Source organism: Manis pentadactyla, chromosome 5 (genome assembly GCF_030020395.1).
Source record: "Manis pentadactyla isolate mManPen7 chromosome 5, mManPen7.hap1, whole genome shotgun sequence".
In the NCBI taxonomy this organism is placed as follows: domain Eukaryota; kingdom Metazoa; phylum Chordata; class Mammalia; order Pholidota; family Manidae; genus Manis; species Manis pentadactyla.
In genome coordinates, this window is record NC_080023.1 from 21,270,604 (window position 1) to 21,296,298 (window position 25,695).

At 34.3% G+C, this 25,695-nt stretch overlaps 1 protein-coding gene across 6 annotated transcripts in view; it reads left to right on the top strand.

The window, feature by feature from the left end:
• The first annotated feature begins 2,192 nt into the window (after positions 1-2,192).
• The window catches only part of TBC1D19 (TBC1 domain family member 19), a 147,442-nt gene continuing 123,939 nt past the window's right edge, over positions 2,193-25,695 (top strand). Inside the window, exons 1-4 of one of the 6 annotated variants that reach the window (XM_057502139.1) lie at positions 2,193-2,504; positions 19,705-19,777; positions 20,757-20,802; positions 25,154-25,229. In XM_057502139.1, the coding sequence (XP_057358122.1) occupies positions 2,406-2,504; positions 19,705-19,777; positions 20,757-20,802; positions 25,154-25,229 (294 nt within the window). In that variant the 5' untranslated portion in view covers positions 2,193-2,405. Of the gene's footprint in view, positions 2,505-19,701; positions 19,778-20,756; positions 20,803-25,040; positions 25,075-25,153; positions 25,230-25,695 lie in introns of those variants that run through there. The other 5 variants (XM_057502138.1, XM_036900553.2, XM_057502142.1 and 2 more) reach the window with 5 other exon arrangements.

The window sequence follows — 25,695 nt, forward strand, 5'->3', positions numbered from 1 at the left end:
TCCCTTGGGGACTGAGAATTCCTTGAGAAGGTACCATTTCTTACTCATCTTTCTACTCATTCCTGAATGGTCCTAGCACAGAGCAGGTGTTCTGAAAAACTTTGCTAAGTTGAACTGGTAAAAGAGAACAGAAATAGAACTGAATTGTACTCCAACACACCTGCTTCTATGTATGCAAGAAACACATTTTTAATGTTAAGATTCTTTTTTTTTTTTTTTGCTTGGGCATGCCTGCAGAATCAAATCCAAACTTCCTAATTGTTATTTAATTGTCACAAATTATTCTCTCCTTAAACAAAACAAAACAACAAAAAAAGCCTCTATCCATTCAAAGAATTGTGCTGGGCACTTTCACATATGTTGCTACATTTATTTAGTTTCTTTCCATTCCTTTGTCAACAGTATTGGACATTATTTTTATCTACTTATCTCAATTATAACATTTATTAATATTTATTGATATTTTAATACTAGACCCACTTGTTCCTCATAATATCCCTTCACGTGGGTATATATCCTCCTGTTAAAGATGTGAAAGCTGAAACTCACAGGGGGAAGGAACTCATGCCAAAAATACATAGCAGGAAGGGAGCCAGCCTATTTTCTGACTCCAGGCACTGTACCTTTTCTCCTACTCCACAATTTCATGTTCTTTCCCTCAGTGATTTATGACCCTTCTTAACCTAAGCATCCAAGCTTATCTCTTTCATTATTAATCAACCCACCCCTTTTGATCTCAAAAGGACTATCTTCATAATTTTCTTTTTATTTAACATGAAGTTTGGGTTGGAGATTCATGGATGGATGGGGTTTTGGGATGGAGAGACTACAAATTTGAGGAAATCTACTTATCTATGAGTTTGAGAAATTCTGAGTTGTGAAGGATGTTTTGTAGAAAACTACATGTTTTGTAGAATCTGTCATTAGTTGCCTGTAAGTACTTTTTTTTCCTGCCTACTTCTTTCCAAAGTTGTTTTAATAAACAAACCTGACCAAATGGGTTATTTGTAATCTGTGTTTACCACTGTAGTATTCTGAACAGTGATTATGAATGCCAGAGTGCTGTGCATCTGGCCAGAAGTCCAGTCCCTTTGAATTTCTATTGTTTACCTGCTCTAGTCCTTTGCTATTCAGAATGTATTTCTTGAACCACCAGCCCAAGTTACTATCTGCTAAAAGCTTGCCAGAAATGCAGATTAGTAGGTCCCACACAGGCCTATTGAATCAGAAGATCTCATGATTCGTAAGAACATTAAGGTTTATTGTAGTTAGGCTAGAGTAGTTTTTACAGCAATCTTGGTCTGTTTTCTTGGAATCTTAATTTTGCTTTGCTTAAAATATATGCATACATACATTTGAAATTAGTTCTTGATTATTTCTGTTAGGTTATTAAAATGTGTGCATTATTCCATTAGGGATTTTTCTAGCTGCCTTTGGGAATGTCAATTAGTTAAATCAGTTACTTTTTGTTCTCCTAAAAAATCTTTCCTTGAAAGCAAGAGCCATGTTTTATTCACCTTCATGCCCACACAGTTTCTTGTATGTAAATGCTCAATAAGTTGAAAGCTGAGTTTTGAATATATGGTCAAGTCAATGAGTACATGGAAGAAGAATAATATAGATGGTACATCCCTTGAAGACTGGGACAATGTCAGTCATTGCTGAATTGCCAATGCCTTACAGAAAACCTATAGACATAAATACTTCTTGGTTAAGTTGAAGCTATTGGACGAGAAGATGTTTATTCCTGGCATAAGACCCCAGATAATGCAAACAGGAGAAGTGGAAATAAAATGGAGCACTAAGTACAGAGCTAGGCCCCTTCACAATTGTTACCTCAGCTAATCATCACATTATCTTGTGAATTAGGTGTTATTTTACAGAGGTGGAAACCGAATTCTGTAATTTAAACACCTCGTCCAAGTTCACACAACTAGTGTCAGAGCTTGATATTCTTGGGATTAATTTGCTATGTCATTGTGTGCACAGCTCTATTTCTGCAGATTGTAAGGTGGAAGAGGAATAATTTTAATACACAAAATAACACAGCTCTCAAGAGCTCCCCTTGTGCATCAGAGGCGCTGTGGCTCCAGAGGAAGAAGCTCCTTTTCCTGCCTTTCAACCACATTCTGAGCAGGAACAATGAAATGAAAACCTACTCCCTCCCGTGCTTCCCTCGCAGGTCGTTTTCCACCGGCGGAACGCAGGTGCTGGGGTCTTCAGGCGCCAGCGGGGACGAAAGAGGAACGGACACCCGGCCTCGCAGTTGCCTGGTAACGCCCGCTGGAGGAGTCCTAGAGTAATAAGGTCCGGGAGAAGTGTCACTGGCCCTAAGCGAGACCCTGTAGCCCGTTCTCGAGGCGCCAGCGGTCTGTCCCCGCGGCTTGGCGGGCTAGGGCAGGGCAATGTTGCAGGAGGAGTCGGATCTGTCTCTCATCATTGCCCAGATAGTTCAAAAGCTCAAGGGCTCCAGTTTGTACGCTCAGTTGGAACGCCAGGCCTGGGTAAGTGAGGCCGAGGGGGACGGGAGGGAGACGGGCGGGGCCGCGGCGCTGCCTTGTCCCCTGCATCCCGCTAACCTAAGCCGGAGCCCCTCTCTGGGCTCCCCAGCTCCGCCCCTGTGCACGGGAAAACCTCCCTTGCCGGTGTAAGCTCCACTTGCTCAGCATCGCGCGTGGGGTAATCGATATTTAAAGAAGGGTGGGACGCATCACGTCTTTCTTCAGGTCAGAGAAACGCTGAGGCTATTCATTCATACTGTAGTCCTTTATAGGGTCTAATGTTTTAAGGTACTGGAGTCAGTGGAGGTAGGTTGGACCAGGCTTTTCCTCACATTTATCGCCCTATGTATGGTTTGGGGCCCCCGGCACCTTTCTGGTTTCCAGTCAGGCTGTCACCTTCTTGCACTCAATCCTCCCTGCAATGATTTCGCCCTCTATCTGTCCACCCAACCAACATTTATTGAGTGATTTCTCATGTGCTAGGTTCAGAGGAAATCTTTGCCTTTTTTGGGAATGACATATGAATAAAATCATAGAGTATGTAAATTTGTGTGCCTGGTTTCTGTGATCTAGCATAATGTTTTTGAGATTCATCCATGTTGTTGGTATTTCAGTAGTTCTTTTTATTGCTGAGTAGTATTTCATTGTTTGGATGTACTACAATTTTTTTAATCCATTCATTGGTTGCTGGACATTTTCAGTTATAGAGTTATGGGTTGTTGATTATAAATTATGAGTAAAGCTGATATATACATTCTGGTATGGGTTTTTGCTTCAATATTTGTTTTCTTTTCTCAGATAAATACCTAGGAATGGAACTGCTGAGTTGTATTACAGAATCTGCTAAATTTTCCCAAGTGGCTGTGACATTTTGCCACCAGCAATTATGAGAGTTTCAGTTCCTCTGCATCCTTGCTAACACTTGATGTCTGTTTTTTATTAATTAATTTTCATTTATTAATCAAATGATAGGAGTGTAATCATATCCCATTGTGGCTTTAATTGCATTTCTCTAATAACTTAGTGATACTGAACTTGTTTGTATCTTCTGTAGTGAAGTAGTCTGTTTACATCATTAGAAACATTGTATTTGCTCTCTTACTGATTATAGGGATTCTTTATATATGACACAAGTCCTTTATCATATATACATCTTGCAAATATTTTCTCCTAGTCTGTGGTTATCTTTTTGTTTTCACTGGGTCTTTCAAAGAGCAAAAATGTTTAGTTTTGATGACATAAATTTTTATCAATTTCTTTTTTTATGATTTATGCTTTTTGTGTCTTGCCTAAGAATCTTTGCCTAACCCAAGGTTTCAAAAAGTTTCTTCTATGGTTTGTTCTAGGAGTTTTATAGTTCTAGCTTTTACATTTAGATCTGTGATTCATTGTGAGTTAGTTTTTGTATGTGGTACAATATAATGCTTTTTTTTGGTAGGGGGACATGTAGATGTCCATTACGTTACCTATTTCCAGTACCTATTTGTTGACAAAGTTGTCCTTTCTTCACTAATTTCCTTTGCACCTTTATTGAAAATTGATTTAGTATACACATGTGTGTGCACACGCACAAACACACACACACGCATACCTGCCTATTTCTGGCTCTTTATTCTGTTTCATTGATCTATTTGTCTACTATGCTATTACCACACTGCTTTGATTTTTGTAACTTTATAGTAAGTTTGAAATCAGGTAATTAGTTCTCTAAATTTGTTCCTCTTTTTCAAAATTGTTTTGGGTATCCTAGGTCCTTTGCTTTGACATACACGTTTTAGAATCATCTTTTAATTACTACAAAAAAGTTTGCTGGGATTTGAATTGGGATTAGGTTGAATTTATAGATCAATTTAGGGAGAATTGCCATCTAACAATATTGAATTTTCTGGCCTCTGTGAACAGTTTATCTTTCCATTTATTTATATTTACTTTTGTCAGTATTTTATAGTTCAGTATACAAATCTTGCACATATATTGTCAAGATTTTCCCTTAAGTATTTCATATTTTTTGATTCTATGGTTTGGCTAATGCTAGTGATTTTTCTCATTTCAGTTTCAATTTGTTGTTAGTATGCAGAAATACAGTTGATATTTGTACATGTACCATGTATCCTGTGACCTTACTAGACTTATTATAGTAGACTTTTTTGTAGATTGCTTAGGGGTTTCCAAGTACATTCCTTCCAATCTGTATGCCTTGTATTTCTTTTATTTTTCCTGACTTCTTTCACTGACTAGAGCCTCCAGTGCAGTGTTGTACAGATGCTTTTTATTAGGTTGAGGATGCTCTCTTTTATTCCTAGTTTTCTGAGAGTTTTGTTATGAATAGATGGTGAATTTTGTTAAAAACTTTTCTTATATTTAGTATAAGAAATGCTATCTCTATAGAGATGCTCATTGGATTTTTCTTTTTAATATGTGAATATGATAAATAATACTGACTGGTTTTGAATGTTGAACCAATTTTGCATTCCTGAGGTAAATGCCACTTAGTTATGATGCATTATCCTTTTAATGTCTTTCTTGATTCCCTTTGCTAATATTTTGTTGAAAAATTTGCAAGTATTTTCATGGCAGTTATTGGTTTAGTTTTATTTTAGCATCTTTGTCTAGTTTTGATATCTGCTAAATCTTATCTCATCAATTGAGTTGGGAAGTGTTCCCTGTTCTGGAAGAATTTGTGTAGATTTAGTATTATTTTCCCCTTAAATGTTTGGTAGAATTTCCAGTAAGGTTATTAGGGCCAGGATTTTTCTTTGTGGGAACATTTTTAATAAAAATTTAATTTTTAAAATGTATGCAGAACTATTCAGGTTACTTACTTTGTTGAATGTTCTATGTGTGCTTGAAAGCATGAACATTCTGCTGTTGCTCTTCTATAAAGGTCAGGTCAAGTAGATTGACAATTCTGTTCAAGTGTTCTATATCCTTACTGAGTGTGGAGGTGTTGGTCAATCCATTCAGGAGTCAGGTTAGGTTTGAGTTTTGCTACTGCTATCATTGGCTTCAGTATACCACAGGTTCTAATCCAGTAGGCTGGTATAACTTTGTGCTTAGAAGGGATCCTGGGGTATTGGAGAGTTTTTCTGTGTTTCTACTACATCCTTAGCTTTCATCTGTCCCTGCTTGCCTATATCTCAGAGAGAAGTCCACCTTCATTCGCTTATCCCCCTCTCGGCAGTAGTCTGGTGTTACTCAATCTTAAGCTCATGATAGGTACAGCTGTTCTTTTTCCTCCTGGTCCTGTTTCAGTCCATGTGCCTCAGGGTTGGTCTTTCTCAGTGTGCCTTCCTTTTCTTCCTTTGGCAGCCAAGCTCTGCCTTGTATCTGTGGCAGATAATGGATAAAGATGCTGGGTCTGGTCTTTCCTAATGCTGGCTTAACCGCTGCTTTGTACTGGTCTAGGATCTGGGACCCAGAGAATTTTCTTACCTTCCCATGAAGAAGGCAGTTTTTTGCATCTATTTCACCCTCAGAAGCAATGAATGATACCTTGTCTTCAGAGTAGGATGGTTTCTGAACTCTACCCCAGAGGTTTAAGGCCTTTTCCTTACATGAAAGGAGAGTTAGGGCAGTGCAACACAGTTTTATGGTTGTCAAGCACGAGTGGTCTATCCTCTCTTGCGTACCTGTGTCACAAAAGGGACTCTGCAAATTCCCTACTCTACCCCTAGTCTGGTGCCTGATAGAGACTCATGGGCAAAGCCATGCAAGTGTGAATTCCCCTTGTGTTTTGAGCTCCCAGTTATTCTAAACTGACATGCTAGTCCAGATCTAGTCTCTTACAGTTAAAATTTTAGCTGATTTCTTCTTTCTCAGTTATATGGTAGCCTCCTTTTTCCCCCTGTACTCTGCCAAAGGTAAAATCACTGGGAGTACCATATGTCCTTGGAGGGGCTTGTTACTCTTTGGAATTTACTTTACTTGATTGTTTTACAATTTCAGTTTTCTGATAGGTTCAGAAGATATGATTTGTATATGATTATACCACTTTTTCTCAGGGTGGGAGTGACATTCTTGCCTACTGGCTTTCTACATCCAATGCTTTGGCAGAACTCCAATAATGTGTTTAAGGATTGCATCTCTGTCCCTCAGAAAGATTAGTCTGTGACTTTCCTTTCTTGTAGTGTCTTTGACAAGCTTTATGTCAATGTTATGCTGGCCTGATAAAATGAGTAAGGAAGTGTTCCCTTTTAAATTTTCTATTTGCTGCAAGTGTTACAAGAGGTTATGAGATTGTGTGTGTGTGTGTGTGTGTGTGTGTGTGTGTGTGTGTGTGTGTGTGTATCTGTGGCTTCTTTTTTAATGTTTCAAAGAGCTTTCCAATGAAACCTGTGTCCCAGATTTTCTTCTGGGAAAATTTTTTTTTACATTAGTAGTCTTTATTTTTTGCAATAGTTTTAGGTTTCAAGAAAAATTGAGTAGAAGGTACAGAGTTCTCATATATCCCCTTTCTCCTTGTACACAGTTTTCCCTATTATTAACATTTTGCATAGTGTAGTGCATTTGTTATAATTGGTGAACCAATATCAATACATTCTTATTAAATAAAGTTGGTTTACATCAGGATTATTCTTTGTGTTTTACAGTTCTAATGGTTTTGACAAATGTATATTGCCATGTATCCACTATTACAGAATAGTTTCACTGCCCTAAAAACAGTGTTTGCCCCAACTACTTGTCCCTTATTCCTCTCATCCCAAGACCTTGGCAACCACTATTTATTTTTTATTGTCTTTATAGTTCCGCCTTTAAGAATGACATATATTTGGAATCATACAGTATGTAGCCTTTTCAACTGGCTTCTTTCACTTAGTAATATGCATTATGTTCTTCTATGTCTTTTTGTGACTTGATAGCTATTTTTCTTTTCTTTCTGTTTTTTTTTCCTGAATAATTTTATTGTGTGAATATATCACAGTTTATTTGTATATTTATCTATTGAAGGACTCTTGGTTGCATCCCAAGTTTTGGTGTTCATGAATAAAACTGCTATAAATATTCCTGTGTAGACTTTTGTGTTGACATACATTTTCCACTCATTTGTGTAAACACCAAGGAGTGTGATTGGTGTATGGTAAGACTATGATTAACTTTGTTAGAAACTGACAACTTCTCTTCCAATGTGGGTGTCACATTTTGCTTTCTCACCATCAGTGAATTGAATTCCTGTTGCTCCATATTCCCACTAACATTTGGTGTTATCAGTGTTTTAGATTTTAGCCATTCTAATAGATGTGTTGTGATATTTCACTACTGCTTTAATTTGCAATTCCCTAAAGACATATGATTTTGAGTATTTTGTCATGTTTGTTTGCCATCTGTATGTCTTCTTTTGTGTGGTATCTGTTCAGATCCTTTGCCCATTTTTTTTAATTGGGCGTTTCCTTATTGTTGAGTTTTAAGAGTTTGGTGCATATTTTGGGTACAAGTTCTTTATCAGTTATGTGTTTTAGAAATATTTTCTCTCAGTCTGTCACTAGTCTTTCATATTCTTAACAATATCTTTTGCAGATAAATTTTTAAAATTTAATGAAGTCCAATTTATCAGTTTTTTCTTTTATGGATTGTACATTTGGTATTGACTATGTTTGTGTTGGTATTTCTGGGTCTTTATTCTACTACTCCATTGATCTATTTTTCTATTCTTTCACCATTACCACACTCTCTTGATTTTCATAGCTTTATAATAAGTTGAAGTTGGGTGGTGTCAGACCTAGAGCTTTCTTCTTCAATATTGTTTGGACAAGATTTTTATAATAGATTAAAATTTAATAGATATAGGAGTATTCACAGTTTCTGTTCCTTTTATTATCAGTTTTGATAAGTTGTGTTTTTCAAAGAATTTGTCCATTTTATTTAAATGATATAAATCATTGACCTAAAGTTGTTTATAATAAACTTTTATTTCTTTTTAATATCTGGAAAGTCTACTGTAATTTCTGAGAATGGTAATTTGTGTAATTGTGTGTGTATGTTTGAACAGTTTTGCTTGGGGTTTATCATTTTATTAATTTCATGGAAAAACATTGACTTTGCTGATTTTCTCTTAATTTTAGATCATGTCTTTACTATTAACTTATCCCTATTTTCTTTGGGATTGATATGCTGTTCTATTTTTAATTTCTTGAGATGGAAGCTTAAATCAAAGATTTGAAACTTTTCATTTCTAAAATATGCATTTAAGGTTATAATTTTCCCCCAATCACTTCTTTAATTGCATCCCACAACTTTAATGAGTCACATTTTCATTATCTTTTTGTTAAAAATATTTCTTAATATTTTTTGTGATTTTTAAAATTTGATCCAAGGCTTATCCTAAAGCATATTGCTTAATTTCTAAGCAGTTGAATTACTCTTTTTATGTTTTTGTTATCGATTTTCAACTTAATTTCAGTGTTGTCAGAGAACATTCCCTCATGATTAAATACTTTAAAACTTATTGAGGTTTGCTTTATAACCCAGTATATAATCAATATTTCTGACTGTTCCTTGTACACTTGTAAAGAACGCGTGTACTGTTACAGCGGGGTCAAGTTATCTGTATATATCCCTGAGGTTCAGTTGTCCATTATGCTATTTTGAACTCTACTTACATTAATTGTATGTGATTATTTATTTGATTATTCAATAAGTTTTTATTGAGTGTTTAATATGTGTCAGGCACAATTCTAGGCCCAGGGGATACAATAGTGAATAAGTTAAAGTTCTGCCCTCCTAGAAAGATGATAGTCATACAGATAAACACAGGCCCATAATCCCTTATCCAAAACCTGAGGGCCAGATATGTTTTGAAATTCAGTTTTTTTTCAAATTTTGGGAAAGTAATTCATGCATGTTTTATGTTTATTATTTAATATCTCTGCAATCTTACAGCACACTGTAATTATACCCATTAATATTTCTGCAGCAATACATATGAATTTTCACACATTTTGTGCGGAAAAATAAGGACTGTTTTTAGTCTCATGTCAATTTAGATCAGATTTTGCCACCAAATGAGTTCAGCTCAGGACAGATTTTGCTACCAATTCAGTTAAAAAAACTTTGGTTTTCAAAACTTTTCAGGTTTTGGAATTTCAAATAAAAGATTATGTATCTGTATATACAACATTAGGCAGTCGCCTTAATTGCCTTGATGTAATAAAGAGTAAGGCAAAGGAATAGAAAGAAAGTTAAAGCAAGGTTAGGAGATAACTACATGGGAAACTAAAAAACATACATTTGGCTGGTTCTGAAGATAAATAAAATGAAAGATCTATAATATAGATTCATACTTTAAAATAATATATTTATAGATCTTTTAAAAGTAGTAGAATCTTGGACTTGAAAAGATATGTAACCACTTTGCCTGAGTTTATGTCCAGATATTTAATAGAAAATTGCTAACTTTTAAAGAGCAACTTTACAATCAGCTTTAATAATACACTTTCAACAACTGGCTATTTATTTGTTACATGAATTTAAAATTTTAATGAGGAGGGCATTTTCCTGCTACTGGTATTTTCTGTACTGCCTCCATTTTGTATGTTTGAGTGTACTCAGAAAGTGCTAAGCAATGCTGGCCCAACTTAAATAGAAAAATAAAATCACAAAGAATATTTTAAAGCCAAATACGAATGATTCTTAGATTATTTTCCCCTGCCACTATTGTTTCTCTTTTAGTATTATAATTCAACATTGACCGTATTTTAATGTATCCTTTTATATATTGAAGTTTAATTATTCAAGATCTTTGTGTGATAACATGGAATTCTTGTTTCTAAAATGGGATTATGGTTTTTAATTTCTGAGCTTTCCTGAATAATTTTGTTATGAAGTCAACATGCATCTTAAGATTGAATTTGCTCACTCATCCTCTAGACATTAGAGTGGTAGCTTAATTCCAAATTTGATGTCTAGCACCAGATCAGCATTGTTATTTTGCATCATGCATTATTTGTATTTAAAATGGATGTTGTTTAAAACCACAAATGTTATTTCCATTCCATTAAGTGTTTAATAAGTCTTGTTGCTCAGATTGTCATTATAAATAATAGAATTGTGGAAGGAAGGAAACTGAAAGAAGATAGGCTTTGGAGAAAAAGGCATAATATAACTAATAGGATGTTGTCATAAATCTAGAACCACAGAGCATCTCAACGGTAGTGTCCCTTCCTAAGAAACTTCCGAAACTATATCTCAAATATGTTTGTTTTTTGTTTGTCATTATGAGAAATACAAACCACATATAAAGAATTTTGAGATCATAAAAGCAAGAGAAGAAACTTTCATTCATTTATTATTATTTTAGGGAAATGAAAATGAAATGGATTTCATTAAATAGATTTTAGTTATATTTTCTGTAAGTCATAGATAGTGGAACATATCTTGGTATTGAAAGGCCTGTGCCATGATTTGAGCTTTCTATCTTCATTTTTTTCTCTCTGGGGTGGGATTTGGCACGTAGTAGGGGAAGCTCCGGATTGGACTACTGTAGTTGTTATATGAATAATAATTCAGGGACTCTGATTGTGTTTGCTATGAACCAGGGAGTGGTGTCATCCTTACCCTGTCTACCTTGGCTACTGTTGTATCCTTTATCCTGGAAAGTAAGACAGGGAAGAAATGAATTGTGGTGTAAAGTATTTCAAAGTAAGGAACCTCTTGTCTCCATAGAATTTATATACTTGAGGGATAATATATCTTCGTATTTTATTTCAGCACTGAGTTGCTTTGAGAAGGTCAGAAAGGGTTCTGGAATTAGGTAAGACCAAATTGAAATGAGAGGGAAAAGACCAGTTACTATATGTGAACTGAACACTGTTTCGGATGTAAAATGAAAGGAGCAAAGATATGGAGTAATGGGAATAAGATAGCCAGTGCTGGCAGAGAGATGGGTCAGCTTAGGGATTTCAGCAAAAGAAAACCAGAGAGGGATCCATCTGCATCTGAGAAAAACCAAAGCAGAGCTCAAATTACACCACACAGATTGAGTATAGGGCATGGTCAGCTTGTACAGAGACAAAATTTCCAGTTTGAAACTAAAACTCATTCCTGACTGCAATGCATGTCTATTGGGACTACTAGGATTATAGAAACAAATCTATCTATAATTTTCAAAAGAACCATAAGTATTAGGAAGAAATAGGGACAATTCAACATGTTTTAGTTCAGCCTCTCTTCTGTGATAGTGATGGGCTCTTAAGAGAAATTAGAGTCCCAAACAATTTTATTAATGATAAGAATGTTTGGGGATTGATGTGGGAAAAAGGCATTTGTGTCCTTTTTATCACACTTCTCTGTTAGCTTTTTGTGTCCCTCAATACATTGTGAGTTCCTCCAGAGTGAAGGGGTCTATGTCTTGTTTTTCTTTATATATGCACAATTGGCACACAAGAAGTATTCAATTAATTATTAAAAGAAGAATATAAATGAATAGGCATATACTATGGTATAAATATACCATATAAAGGAAATGGCTGGGGATGGATAAGGCTTGGATGGCCCTCAAGGTGGGAAAATTGGAGTGAATTTCCAACGTAGGAAGAGTGAGCAAGCTAAGCAGAAGGTTTCTATTGTAGGGCAGTTCTGCAGAGATAACATTGTGTAGACTGGGTGGGACTAGATTTTTAGAGGATTGTAAATGCTGGAATGAATTTACCTTTATTTTCAGGCAGTGAAGGGGTCACTGAGATATTCTGAGGAGGGTGGAGAAATGAAGGTGATTTTTAGGGAACACTAATCTGGCATTGATGAGCAGGTTAGATAGGAAACGAAACGGAGAGAGTGTTCTAGCTTCATTTTCCACTTTATTCCTATATTTTGTTGTTAATTTTGTTGTTCCATAAACTGAGTGTGCACAAGAACATTCTGTTTGGTCTGTCCACTCAGCCTATCATCCTTTGCCCTCCCTTGTCCATTTTCTTCAATGGGAATTAAGTGCTCCTTTCTCTGTGGATTATACTTCTGTTGCAACATACTCTCTTTCTTATAGTGGGGTTCATTTTCTCATTGGCTATCTTCTTTTCTGGACTAAATATTCCCGAGAACAAGGACAATGTCTTATTTGTCTTGTGTTTCCCATGGGGTTTTGAATTGTTGGTCTAGGGAATCTTTAGTGTAAATGCATTCATGAAAAACATGCTTATCAAGTACTATATGTTGGCTATTGTGCTGGATCTTAGGGTACAGAGATGAAAGACACTTGTCCTCAAGAAGTCTATAGTCCAGTGCAGTGGTTCTCAAAGTATAGTCTGTGGACCTCTGGTGGTCCCTAAGATTCTTTCAGGTCAAAACTATTTTATATAATACAAAGACCTTTTTTCAAGTTTTTAAAAAATTCTTTGTGCTAATGTTGCTCTGATGGTATAAAAGCAATGGTGATGCGTTTAACTTCTGGTGTCTTAGCACAAATCAAGGAACTGTACTAGTATTCTTTACCACCACACATTAACCATAAAAAACAAGCCAGTTTCCCTTGAGTGTCCTTGAGGAACCAGTAAACAATTATTAATTTTATTAAATCTCATTCCTTGAATATACATCTTTTTAATATTCTGTTTCAGGAAGTGAAAAGTACGCATAAGGTACTTCTCTTGTATATTGAAATAATGATTATCTCGAAGAAAAGGACTCCTGTGATTGATTTATAAGCCAAACTGCCTTTTTTTTTTTAAATGAAATAGTATTTTACTTGAAAGAATGAATGAGAAACTTGTTATTCAGACTTGGGTACTTGGCAGATATTTGCTCTAAAATGAGAAAAAGTGAGCTTATCTCTTCAAGGAAAACCATTATGGATTGCCCATAATAAAATTCAAACTTTAAATATAAATTAGATTCTGGGAAACTTGTACCCACCATGATGAAATTGATGACTTCCCAATATTTAAAAACTTTTCTGATGATATTGATGGTAATGTTAACATGTTACTTCTTTTTGATACTGTTTAATGAAATGTGTCCACTACAGCACTTAGTTAATCAATATATTTGAAATTTTCAATGCATGATGTTACAAAATCATGTATAGATAGAAGAATTGATTCAAAAGGCAAGGCATATTGATACATGTGTAAGTAAAAAAGTATGAAAAGTTTGTTGATGTTAAGATTCCACATTGCAACTAATCCTTAGGGAACTACTATTGGTCAAATTTTGATATATTATCAAAGGAGAATAGCCACAATTATCTGAAAAGTATATTAAAAATACCCTTCCCTTTTCCAGTTTTATATATATATACATGACCCTTATTTTTTTCATATACATCAGTCAAAACAACATAGTGCTACAGATGGAATATCACAGCAGATTGAAGAATCGAGGTGTCTTCTGTTAAGCCAAATATCAAAGAGATTTGGAAAAATGTGAAAAGTGGTATTTTTTCCTTTTGCTAGTTTTTGTTTCTGAAAATACAGTTCTATTAAATTAACATATTTAGGCAAATATATAACAGGTTTATATTGTTATTTTTAAATGAATTAAATAATTTTTATTGTGGTAAAATATACATAAAATTTGGCATTTTAACCACTTTTAAGTGTATGGTACAGTGGCATTAAGTTCATTCATGTTGCTGTGCAACTATCACCACCATCCATCTCCAGATCTTTTTCATCTTCCCAAACTGAAACTCTGCACCTATTAAACAGTAATTCCCTATTCTCTCCTTCCCACAACCTATGGGAGCTACCATTCTACTTTCTGTCTCTATGAATTTGACTGTTCCAGGTGCCTCATATAAGTGGAATCAAACAGTATTTGTCATTTTGTGACTGTCTTGTTTCACTTAGCATAATGTCCTCAAGGTTCATCCATGTTGTACATGTGTCAAATTTTCTTCCATTTTAAAGGCTGTATAGTGTTCTGTTATATGTACCTACCACATTTTATTTATCCATTTATTGGCCTATGGACAGTTGAGTTGCTTCCACATTTTAGTTATTGTGAATAATGCTGCTACAAACATGAATGTACAAGCAACTGTTCAAGTTCCTACTTTCAGTTCTTTTGCATATATACCCAGAATTGGACTTGCTGGATCATATGATGATTCCATTTTTAATTTTTTGAGGAACTGCCATACTAATAAATGAATGGTTTGATTTTTTCTGTTTTAATTTCTAATGCTGTAAATATCAGTAGAATACAGTACACATAAACAAAAGTACTCTTAGATCTTCTGTAATTTTTAAGAGCGTGAGGGTCATGAGATTAAAAGTTTGAGAATCAATGGTTTAGTGGAGTGTGTGAAGTAGAGAGGTCAACTAGGAAGTTACTATAGGAGGGGACAAGTTGGATTGGCTTTTGCTCAGATAAGAATGGTCATACAAAGGGAACTTACAGAACCTGGAAACATATGTGACTTCGAGCAAAGAAGCTTATAGGAAAGACCCAATAGCTATCTTTAAATGTTTGAAGTTCTTGAACAGAAAAGTCATTAGGCTTAGTTCTGTGACCTTGGGGTGGGGTTGGGGGATGTGATGGTGGCAGATTTTAAGTTAAGGAATCACTTTTAGCTCATAATAAAGAATTTCGAACACAATAGTTCAAAGGTGAAATTGGCTAAGGTAGGGATGTAGTGAATGAGTTTCTAAACTAGAAAGCTACAGTTTTTAGAGTATCTAAGCTAGAAAACCACTTGGAGAGGAGAGTCAGTCATTAAATGGTTAATTGACCTCAAAGACCTCTAGAGTCTCACCTAAGCCTGAACTTCCGTGATTCTTCCAGCACAGAAAGATGAAGTCCAGGATTAGATGGTGGCATAGTAAGAAGTGGAGAGGATGGGAACTCTTTAGAGGAATTAAAAGACCATTGGAATCCTTTTCGTACACCTTCTATGTTCGGGTTTGTAATTCATGGAGTGTTTATCCTCAGTTTACTTCCCAACTTCTTTGACCCAACTGCAACTTCAGCCACTTTGTTTTTCCAGTTTCCTTTACAAACCAAGTTTAGAAATTTATGATTGCCAGTGGCCAGTGCGATGCAGGAAATATCAGCATACATAAATGGGTGAAGGATGTATGCGGGGCCATGACTACAAACGTACTGCTCATATTCTCACTAGATCATACTTTTGATCATATTCTTCACCAGCTCTTATAGTGTGCTAGAGACATTTTGTTTAAAAGAAGGTTTAGCTTTTGTATATATTTTTAAAACTTCTATCTCCAGTCACTCTTCCCTTCCAAATTTTACATTTATCCCATTGCCATCTGGGCACATCTTATATTTTATAACACAACTTTAATTTATGTTGGACTTCACAGCCTAAAAAAGCTGAAATGTTTTCTATTTGAGTCATGGTAACCTAGTTCAGATATTATTTTCTCTATTACATGAAGAAGAAAATTGAGATACAAACATGTTAAGTGACTTGACCAAGGTAATAAATAAGGCCGAGAGATGATTCCAGATCTTTTGGTGCCAAATCGTACTCTCATTTAGTCTCAAATAGTTTTAAAACTATGTTCTGTTATCTCCAAGGATTCTGAAATGTTCTATTCATTTAAAAATAGTTAACTTAAAAATTATATTGAGAGAGTACACTCTTTCAAATACATTGTTATTTAAATTACTTCATAATCCACTACCATGCTTCCAAATCAACCTGTTTCTTGGGAAGCCCTAGAAAAACTTACCCTGCTCCTTTCATTTTTCTCCATATGTTTGGGATGCTTATAAATGTGTGATAAGGAAGGATGTAATTCTGCACTGGCTTTCAAAATATTTGGGCTTGTGCATGTCTGTTCACAGTACATAATGCAAGTGGGGATACTATGGTAGGGAGTTGCAGTCCTTGGTGTTGGCCAGGCAGAGTGTAGGTGCATCAGCTTAGCAGGAGCTCCCATCCTGCTATACTGCTGAGATGGGGAACAAGAGAGCCATTAATGCATCATGTGGTGATAATACCATGATATGCTTAGTTTTAGCAGTTTTAGGTATCAGCAGCTCTTTGTCTGATTTTTGTATTTATGATAAATATTTTCAGTGATTTGTCTTCAAAATAAAAAATTCCAACAATTTGTCTTTCAATTCCTGCAGCAGTTTAATTTGGGAGTGTGTTTAGATTGCCAAGAAGACTATTAAAACAAACTCTTCTCTCTGTGTATCAGGATTTTTCTTTATATTGAGCAAGCAAAATAAAATCCAAAAATAAATTGGATATTGAGATTACATCAGAAGAAAGCTGTACTTTTCAATGTTAATTGTACCTTAGTCAATGAGAAAATGCATTGTTCTCATTGTCTGGTAATACCACTTTCAATGTGTTTTATATATTAGGTTCCTAATAGGATTCAGATTTCATTTGAAAAAAGGATGATGCTGCTAAATCATGTTAGAGAACTGCTGTCCCTTACCATGTTGTCCTGTCACTGTTGGGCTTTTGATTTTCAGATTTCTCAAGATTTTTGTAATTAGTTTGATGATTAGTAAATTTGGTTTGACTTTGATATAAAAAAAACTATATCTAGGAGGTCCAGCAACCTTGAAGTACTGAAAATTTTTAGAAGGAACAACCAATATTTTCTTGTGAAATTCTTTAAACTGTGCTACCTCTGAGTTATTTCCAAGAACAGGCATAGTAAAAGAAAACCTATTTCCTTCTGCCTTGGTACTTTTGAATAATGAGCAGGGTTTGGAGGTTTTAAAGTCCTAGGAAACAGACTGGAAACTGGTCTCTTCAGTTAAAGATATTCTTTATAGATACCTTTAAACTTTTAAGTGAAAATATTTATAAAATTCTTTGTTTATTTCAGGGAAATTGGTTAAAAACCATAAAACATGGTTTGTTCATTATAGTTTTGTCAAGGAACAATTAATGCCAAGTTAATACCTGGTATGCAGAAATGAAGAAGATACAGTCTTTGCCTTTGAATTTAAGAACCAGAAAAAGAAATAGATAAGCTGAAAATGACAGTATAAGTTGGTAAATGCTGTACTAGAGGGACAGAGTGTACCATCTTTGAAGGCAGTGGGGAGTGGGGAGTTGGGAAGAGAGGTAATATTTGAGGGATGCCCTGGAAGCTAGTAGGTATTTGCCAGGGTGGTGAGGAAGCACATGCATTTAAGGAAACAACATGAACAGAATTTGAGGGGGATCAGTGAGTATAGTTCACCATGACTAGAAGTACAGTGGGTGGCAGGGAGAGGGTGTGAGGAAAAAGAGGATTTTGTTAGCTTGGTGAAAGAGCAGCTGATGAATTTGGAGAGATTAGTTGGTTTGCACTGTGAAGGGCCAGCTGTGCTCTGTTGCAAAAGTTTAGACTTCTCTGTAGGCTGTAGAGGTCTGCAGCCAGGGAAGACTTACATTTTGAAACTCTTATTTATTTATAAAGATATTTATTAAATATCTTTAACTATATGAAGGAAATGCTGAAGGATGAATTGGAAAAGAAAAATTGATTCATTTATTCAATAAACATTTGTTTATTGCTCACCTACTTATGTGAAAGTAACTATTCTAGGCACTCTCTTGGGATACAACAGGGAACAAAAAGACAAAGATACTTCCTTTATTGGAGCTTCCCACTTCTGGTATAAGGCAATAGATAATATACTAATAAACATAGTAAATTAATCATACAGTACATCAGGAAGTAATAAATGCTGAGAAAAAAGAAAAAGTCAAATAAGGGGAGGTGTGAGAATACCAGGTGAGGAATATTTATAATTTAAATAAGGTGGCAGAATGTCCTGAAGCTGTTGCAAAATTGTAATATTCAAATTATATTGTATCTGTTTTAGTTATTAGCTGGAATACCTTTGTAAAGACATTTTCCCTTATCTATTATTTAGTTATCCAGCAATTCCTATAGGAAAGGCAGGACAGTTGTCTTTTCCCTTATTTTCTAATTTTCCAGGTAGCAAGTTGGTTCTCTGTCATCCCCAATTTTTATTACTATGTCAGTGTTTTCTCCTCAGTGTGGCCTTGTCTGGAAAGGGAGTTCTGGTTGGTCAGTTTCAAGAATTCCTAGGTGTTAGGCTCCTCCATTCTCTGAAGACCTTATTTGCTATATTGGATTAGGCAAAACCTCTCCCATTTTCAACTCCTGTTCTAAAATTGGCTTATTATATGTTCCAGTGAAAAAAGTGTTGGCTATTTTGGGGTTCTCCTGTTTTCACATCCATCAGATACCCACCTGCTTCCCTCTGCTCTTTCTTGCATGAATGCTAATACCGTACAGGTCCTGTGGCTGTTGGTTTGTCTGCTACTTCTTGTATTTTAGATTTGTGGTGGATATTTGATCGCAACTTTTGTTAATGTTTTCCATGGGGTTTTGGTTTTGCTATCTAGTTAACTCATCTGTTTTTATGTGGCAGTTAGGGAGTTTAAGGAAAACAACAGCTCACTACCTTCAATGCCACTTCCCAGAAGGGAGTTGAATCCTGGAAGGGAGAGTGAAATTGAGAATAACTCAGTTTCTGACATAGGAGACCTGGTAGATGGTAATTTCATGGAAAGACTAAAACATAGAAGCGAAGTAACAACATTGTGAGTAGAACATAATCAATTTTTGTTTTTTCAGGTTTAAAATGCTTATGAGATACCCTAATAGAGATGTTCTAAAAAATAAGATTTTTGAATTTGATAGAGCTATGTGATGAAAGAGCAACACTTTGAAACTGAAGTCATTATAAGTTGCAGAAATTACTATTTCTGGTAAAAATTACAGCTTGAAAAACTGTACACTTGAAACATGCACTTGAAGGTGAAAGAGACACTAATAAGCATTTGTGAACTGGTAGTTTCATGTATTTTCCATAAATATGCACAACATATGTGGGTTGATAGTGAGCAACAATCCAAAGAGGAAGACGCTCTTCAAAGATCCATTCATATGGATGCAGATGGGCTTTTGGTCATTAGGTACACATGCCATGTATGTTGGGTATAATGTTAAGGTAACGAACTTATAAAATCTAAGTGTTTTTAACATCTAGAAAAATAGATATTAAGTATTTATAAGCAGCAACTTTTATATTTTGAGTAGACTTCAGTGTACTATCACTATTTTAAGAGTGGGTGAAAAAATGTTCTCTTTTATGAGCTCTTCCAGGTAATTCTAAGGTGCTCTGACTCCAAAAGGGGATTTTTAAAATAGTAAGCACATTTGGATGCTCCTTTTTAAATTTTTCATTTAAATATTAACCCAAATGGCTTACCTGTGACCTCTTTCTTTTCCTTTCTTTTTTTTCCTCTTCTTTCTAATACTAGGCCAGTCTTCAGAGACCTGAGATTAAACTTGAATCATTAAAAGAAGATATTAAGGAATTCTTTAAAACATCAGGTTAGTAAGTTGCTTTTTTCCCCTAACTCTTCCTGCGAAATAAGGAAATACTTTATTTGGAGGGTATATTTTATCTCCAGTCTTCCAGTTACTCACTCAAAATTGTGAAATAGTAGCTGGATATGTTTCTATTTGGAGAGGATTAGAAGTTTCAGACATGTTGATAAAATACTTCAAAAATTCAGGAACACTGTGGGAATGACTGCTTTACACTAGTCAGTTTTGAATTCTCTTTGCCTTCCTGTTCAAAGCTCATCCTGAATGTATGAAGAATCTCCTTAGTTAAGCAACTTGTCTTTTACTTTTCATGTGTTGCTTTTTTCCTTCTACACCCTCATTTTCCTCTTTTCTACCCTTTCAAAGAAAACAAAAGAAAATCCTAATTCTAATTCTTTTAGAGCAAGAAGAGAGGTTCCCTTTTCCAACCTTTGCACATGGAAATTGAGATGTTAAAGGGTTTACTTACCAGAAATTTGAAGTAGTTAATAATCAGGCTGATTGCTCTGACTGGTGGTACCTTATAATAATCTGCTCTGTCATTCACGAGTTTACTTACTCATTAATTGTAACAAACTGCTTATGCTCTGTCTTTGACAAGTGCCCAGCTGTTTCTTGCCCCTACCTTGGCACATTCCTCACAGCACCAATAGTACTGTAGTCAAAGACTTAGGCCTTCGTGGTGCACCTTAACTGGTGGAAAAAGGAAATGTCTCTCCCATCTTGAGAAAGTGGTGTAATAGTTTTATTTTAAAAATGGTACCATGTTGATAACTTTGCTACTCAGTGTTTGCCAAGGGATGTAATGAATGTATAGGAAATAATTCCTTAATAACATTTTACACAGCATTTGGCAGCTGATAAAGTTCTTTCACAAATTAATATGATGCTATAGTTTGAGTGAGATAAATTTAATTCTGATGTATGCTTATTTTAAAACTAATATGTCTATATACTATATTCTTCTTTTTAAAAAAAACAGGTTGGGAGAAGAAACTTCAGAATGCTGTTTATTGTGAACTGAGTGTGTGAGTTTTTCCTACCTATTTTAAGATAATGTTATGTTTAGTTATATTTATTTTGTAAGTAATAAATATAATATTGCTATGTATACTCATTGTATTTATTACCCATTATTATTTATGTAGTATTTCAGATAATTTAATACTTTTAAAAATTGCAGTTGTGCCTAATACTTAATAATGAATAGGAAGGTTTTTTTTATGCTATGAAAAATTTTATATTAGTAATTCATTTATTCAGTGTAATTAGGGAGTAAGATATTTCTCATAAGTTATTATTTCAGGTGACTGAAGCTTACTAATATTCTTTTTATTATTGACATTTTGGATATTACCTTTTCCTGTTTTTATAAACCAACCATTAGAAGCATAATTAATTTTTTTTTGCAAAATTGGTGTCATTATTAAGAACATCAGTGTTTTTATCTGGACTTGCCCAGTATGTATAGAGATACCACAGGTTGCTTAAACTAATATGAACCTAGTGATTTATCTTTCTGACTATTACATAGGAAGCTTGAAACTTCACTATCTTTGTCTCTGATACTGATGGAGTAAAAGCATCTGTTGTGTGTAATTCCAGTAGATTCTCATTCCAGTAGATTTTCATCTGTGGAGATATTACTGGTGATGGCTATTTTTGGGGTCTAATGTATTCCTGAAAATTGTTCCATGAGTCAGACTGACCTTTTACTTGATGGCAGAGACAGTGTTTCATTCATTGTCATATCTTCAATATCCTATACAATAGATGTTAAATAAATGTTTTTGAATAATGTGTTGGGATTTTTGAAGGAGTCCAATAATACCTTTTTTTCCTTGGGTTCTGAACAAACTGAGAAACAAGATAAAACATAAAGGTAAAAGGGGGATAAAAATTATACTTCTATTTCTGATAAAAAATAGCAAGAGCAAAGAGCCCTTTCGCTGAACTCCACAATTAAATTAACTGAACTTCCAGTTAAATGGTGTTTGTTCAGTTTATCCTTCCAAAATATAAAAGTTGGATAAGGAATTAAACCTCTTCTGTGGTGTAGTGAGAGAGGCCAAGAATGTTACAGTAATGGAACTCTTTTCACATGGAAGGACACATGCAGAGTGGGGAAGAAGTATTTCCTCTAACATAAATCAGAAGAAGAAAGACTTATATTTTGTTGCATTTTCCATTGGCAAAAACTGTGAGATGGATGGGTAAAGGAAGCAAAAAGTAAAGTAGATGTATTCATTAGGTTAAATAATTGGAGCTGGAAAAATTTATTCTCATGCCTGTTAGAGGTGTGGACACATGTATAGGGCACATCTATTCAGATGATACATGGAAATCTCTCACTTCATTTTATTTATAATAGTAAACGTTCCAAAGATTTTTGTAAGATTCTTATTTAACAAATAGAGCAGAAAAATTTCTGTATTCTGTTACTTATGTGAAACTTGTAACTCTAGCCCAGGTCAGCTCTTCCCATTTAAGATTTCCTACTTTAATTATTGTTGTGTTAGTAACTGTTTAATATAATATTAATGGTAATTTACATTGAATACACACTGTGCTAAGCACTTTATATGCACTGCCTTGTGTAATTAATCTTCATAACAATCCTATGATATAGAATTTATTATTATCACCATTTTACAGAAGAGAAAATTGAGGCTTAGACCACTGAAGTGAAGATCATATAGCTAGTAAATGCTTGGTCTTGACTTCCAAAGCACTAATTCCAAAGTATGTGCATTTTATTACATCTCACATATGTTTATATCTTATCTCTTGCCTAGATTAAAAGTGTTACAAAACAAAGAATTATGTCTTATGTTTCTCTTAGTAGCTCCTATAGCATCAAATAAATGACATTGAGTCAGCAAATAGTTGTTGAGCTACCTACCAATGCGAATATACAATAAATACTTGTTGAATTGAGGAAACTCATATTATTAATCCTAAACTTACTATAAAGATTTAACTAAGACAGTCTGTAATTAAAAAAGCACTGATTTCTTTCTGTATCTTAGTTTTCATTGTACTTTGTGTAGAGCAGTTTATAAAGAATTAGGCGATTTATTTTCCCTTAAGAAACATAAATTAAATCTTTAAAAAACCTTTCTATATATGTATATATTATAAAACATATACCATACTGTAGTGTTATAGTGGGTATATGCAAATGTGTACCATACTTTGGAGAGGTATGAGTTTTGAACAGACAAAAATGTATTTTATTCATTCAACAATGGGTCTAGTTTGTACCAAGTGTTATGCTAGACACTGGGAATACATAACTATTGAATAAGGAAGATGTTGCTCCTGGCTAACAACCAGGCAAATTGGCAAACAGGTTGAAAATAGTGTGGAAGCACGGGACACTGCTTAAGAATCTGTCAGATGAATGCAGGCAAGAGGTGTTCATTGCCTAAAATAGTATCAGTGGTGTGGAAAAAGATGAGATGTATTTAGGGGGATTTAAAACGTAGGAAGAGGCAGGAGTCAAGAATGATGCACAGGTTTCTATGCATTATTCCTATCTGGCAGCCTTTATCGCTTCATATTACTAAATATGAGCTCTGTGAAGGCAGAGATTTTAGCCTGTTTTGTTCAGTGCCATATCTGTATTACCTTGAACATTTAGTGGTTCTCATTAAATATTTCTGAATAAATGAATATCTAACTTCATTTGATTTACTATTAATCATTTTTGGGTTGTCAGTTCTTGTCTGTTTTTATGGATATATTTCTTTGAGTATTAAATCACTTAAGTTCAATATTAAATTTCTAAGTTTTATTCTATTTAGAAATAATTACCATTAAAATTGAAGGATTTTAGAGTGATATTTAATTATAAATCACACATTTCTTTACAAATGATACATTTAGCAGTATGAAATGGATAGTTTTTAAACTATCTTGTATATAAGAAGAAATACTGAGGTATCTAGAGATTATCTTTTTTCATTTTCATTTGTAATTGGGAAAAGGTGATTTATTTAGGTACATGGAATGCAGATTTTAGTGGAAATGACAGCTAGAAATAATCAGTTAGTGACATTGTTTTATAGATTAGGTAGGATAGGCTGTGTTTTTCCATTCCAGAAATGTTTCTTAAGGACTTTTGAGCCTTTTACACTTAGGTTCTGGGATAGGTGCAAAAGGCTTGTATTTCATTAACTCTTTATGTGTCGATGTCCACTTGAGATGAGGAATTTCTTGAGAATTCAAGTGTTTGTTTCTTGATTCTTGGAACATGGTTGCTTTGACATAGGTACAAGTCCTGTGACTAATTTCACTAGGTGTTACATGTTGTGTGAAAGAGATGGGAATTGCTAAGTAAATGCTCAACTATCGTGTTTCTGTTTTGCCTTCTGTTTGTGATTTCATGTCACTTTGTGTCTCAATCATTATATTCCAACCATTCTGGCTCTTTCTGATTTTTAAACATTCCACATATTCCCACCTCAGCATCCTGTGCTTGCTGTTCCTCTGCCTGAAATATTTTTACCCCACTTTGTATGGTTTGCTCCTTCACATATTAACTCCTCTAGATGCTTTCCCTACCTTTCCAAATCACTTCTATCTTATTACTATGCTTTGATTTTCTCATAGAACTTATTACTATCTGATTTTTATTCTGTTTGTTTTTATAATCATTGACTATCTTCCTTCCCTAGAATGTTAGGTATATGAGAACAGGTGATATTGTCTAATAATTACTATATGCTTATTCAGTACATAGAATGGCTCCAAATTTGTTGAATAAATAAATCTGAAATAAATCTGTTTTCTTAATAAAAACAATACATTTTAATATAATTTGTAAAGTTACTCAGAAAATAGAATTCAGAAGACATTAAAATTTTTAAATTTTATTAATTTTGAATTTAAGTATTATATTTTAAACATGGCTATTATGAAAGATAGTATTTGTGTTATATTTCAAATATGTAAAAACTATAATTATATGGAAAATTAAATTGGGAAGAATGAAAAAAGTTGATATGTTAGCTAATGGATTTTTCAAACTTAAAAAATTCCTGTTATGATATTTATATGCTAAAATTAAGTTATGACAATTGTCATATGAGCATTAACAGCTAAGTAATTTTAAAATCACCTCAATTTATGAATTCGATTATCATGCAATTTAAGTTTTGACAAGAAATTAAATTGCTAAGCTAAAACTACAATACTAGCGTGATAAAAATTAAAGTTTTATTAGGCTTTTACACCTTGTGTAAATATACCAAACTGTTAACAGGTACTGTATTTCATCTGTCACATGGACTACCGAGGTAAGTAATTTCTAAACAAGAGAATTAATTAACTAAAAAGAATAATGTTCAATACTTAGCGGTCTCTTTTTTTCCCTAGGTTTCCTTTACCTCATCATCCTGCCGCACCTCCAGAGCATCTTAAAGAACCTTTGGTGTACATGAGGAAAGCACAGGTTGGCAATTGTTCATTTTTAATTTTATTTTTCTATGCCAAGTTATATAATGCAAGTTAGATATCAGAGCATAGATCACTCAGTATATGAAAGACTGGGTAAGAACTACTACTCAGGTGATGTGAACATTTTTTGCATGTTGTTCCTTCTTACTTTCAGTAACCAAGGATCACACCTATTTAATTTTAGTAATCTTGAAAATGTTGAATAGACGAAAAGAAATTATGTACATACTGGCCTGAAATTTAAAATATAATAAAAGTATTATGCAACAGTTTATTTTTCATGCTCTGTAATATTAAAGGAATGAAATGGGAATAAACTGACTCACTCTTCTGTTAATGTTTTGGTTTTTGAAGCCAGTGTTATGGTTACTGTATTGAAATAGATTTGTTCTTACAATAAGCTGGTACATACTAATTGTGTCCTGTTACAAAACTTAGATGAACTTGCTATCTAAAATGGG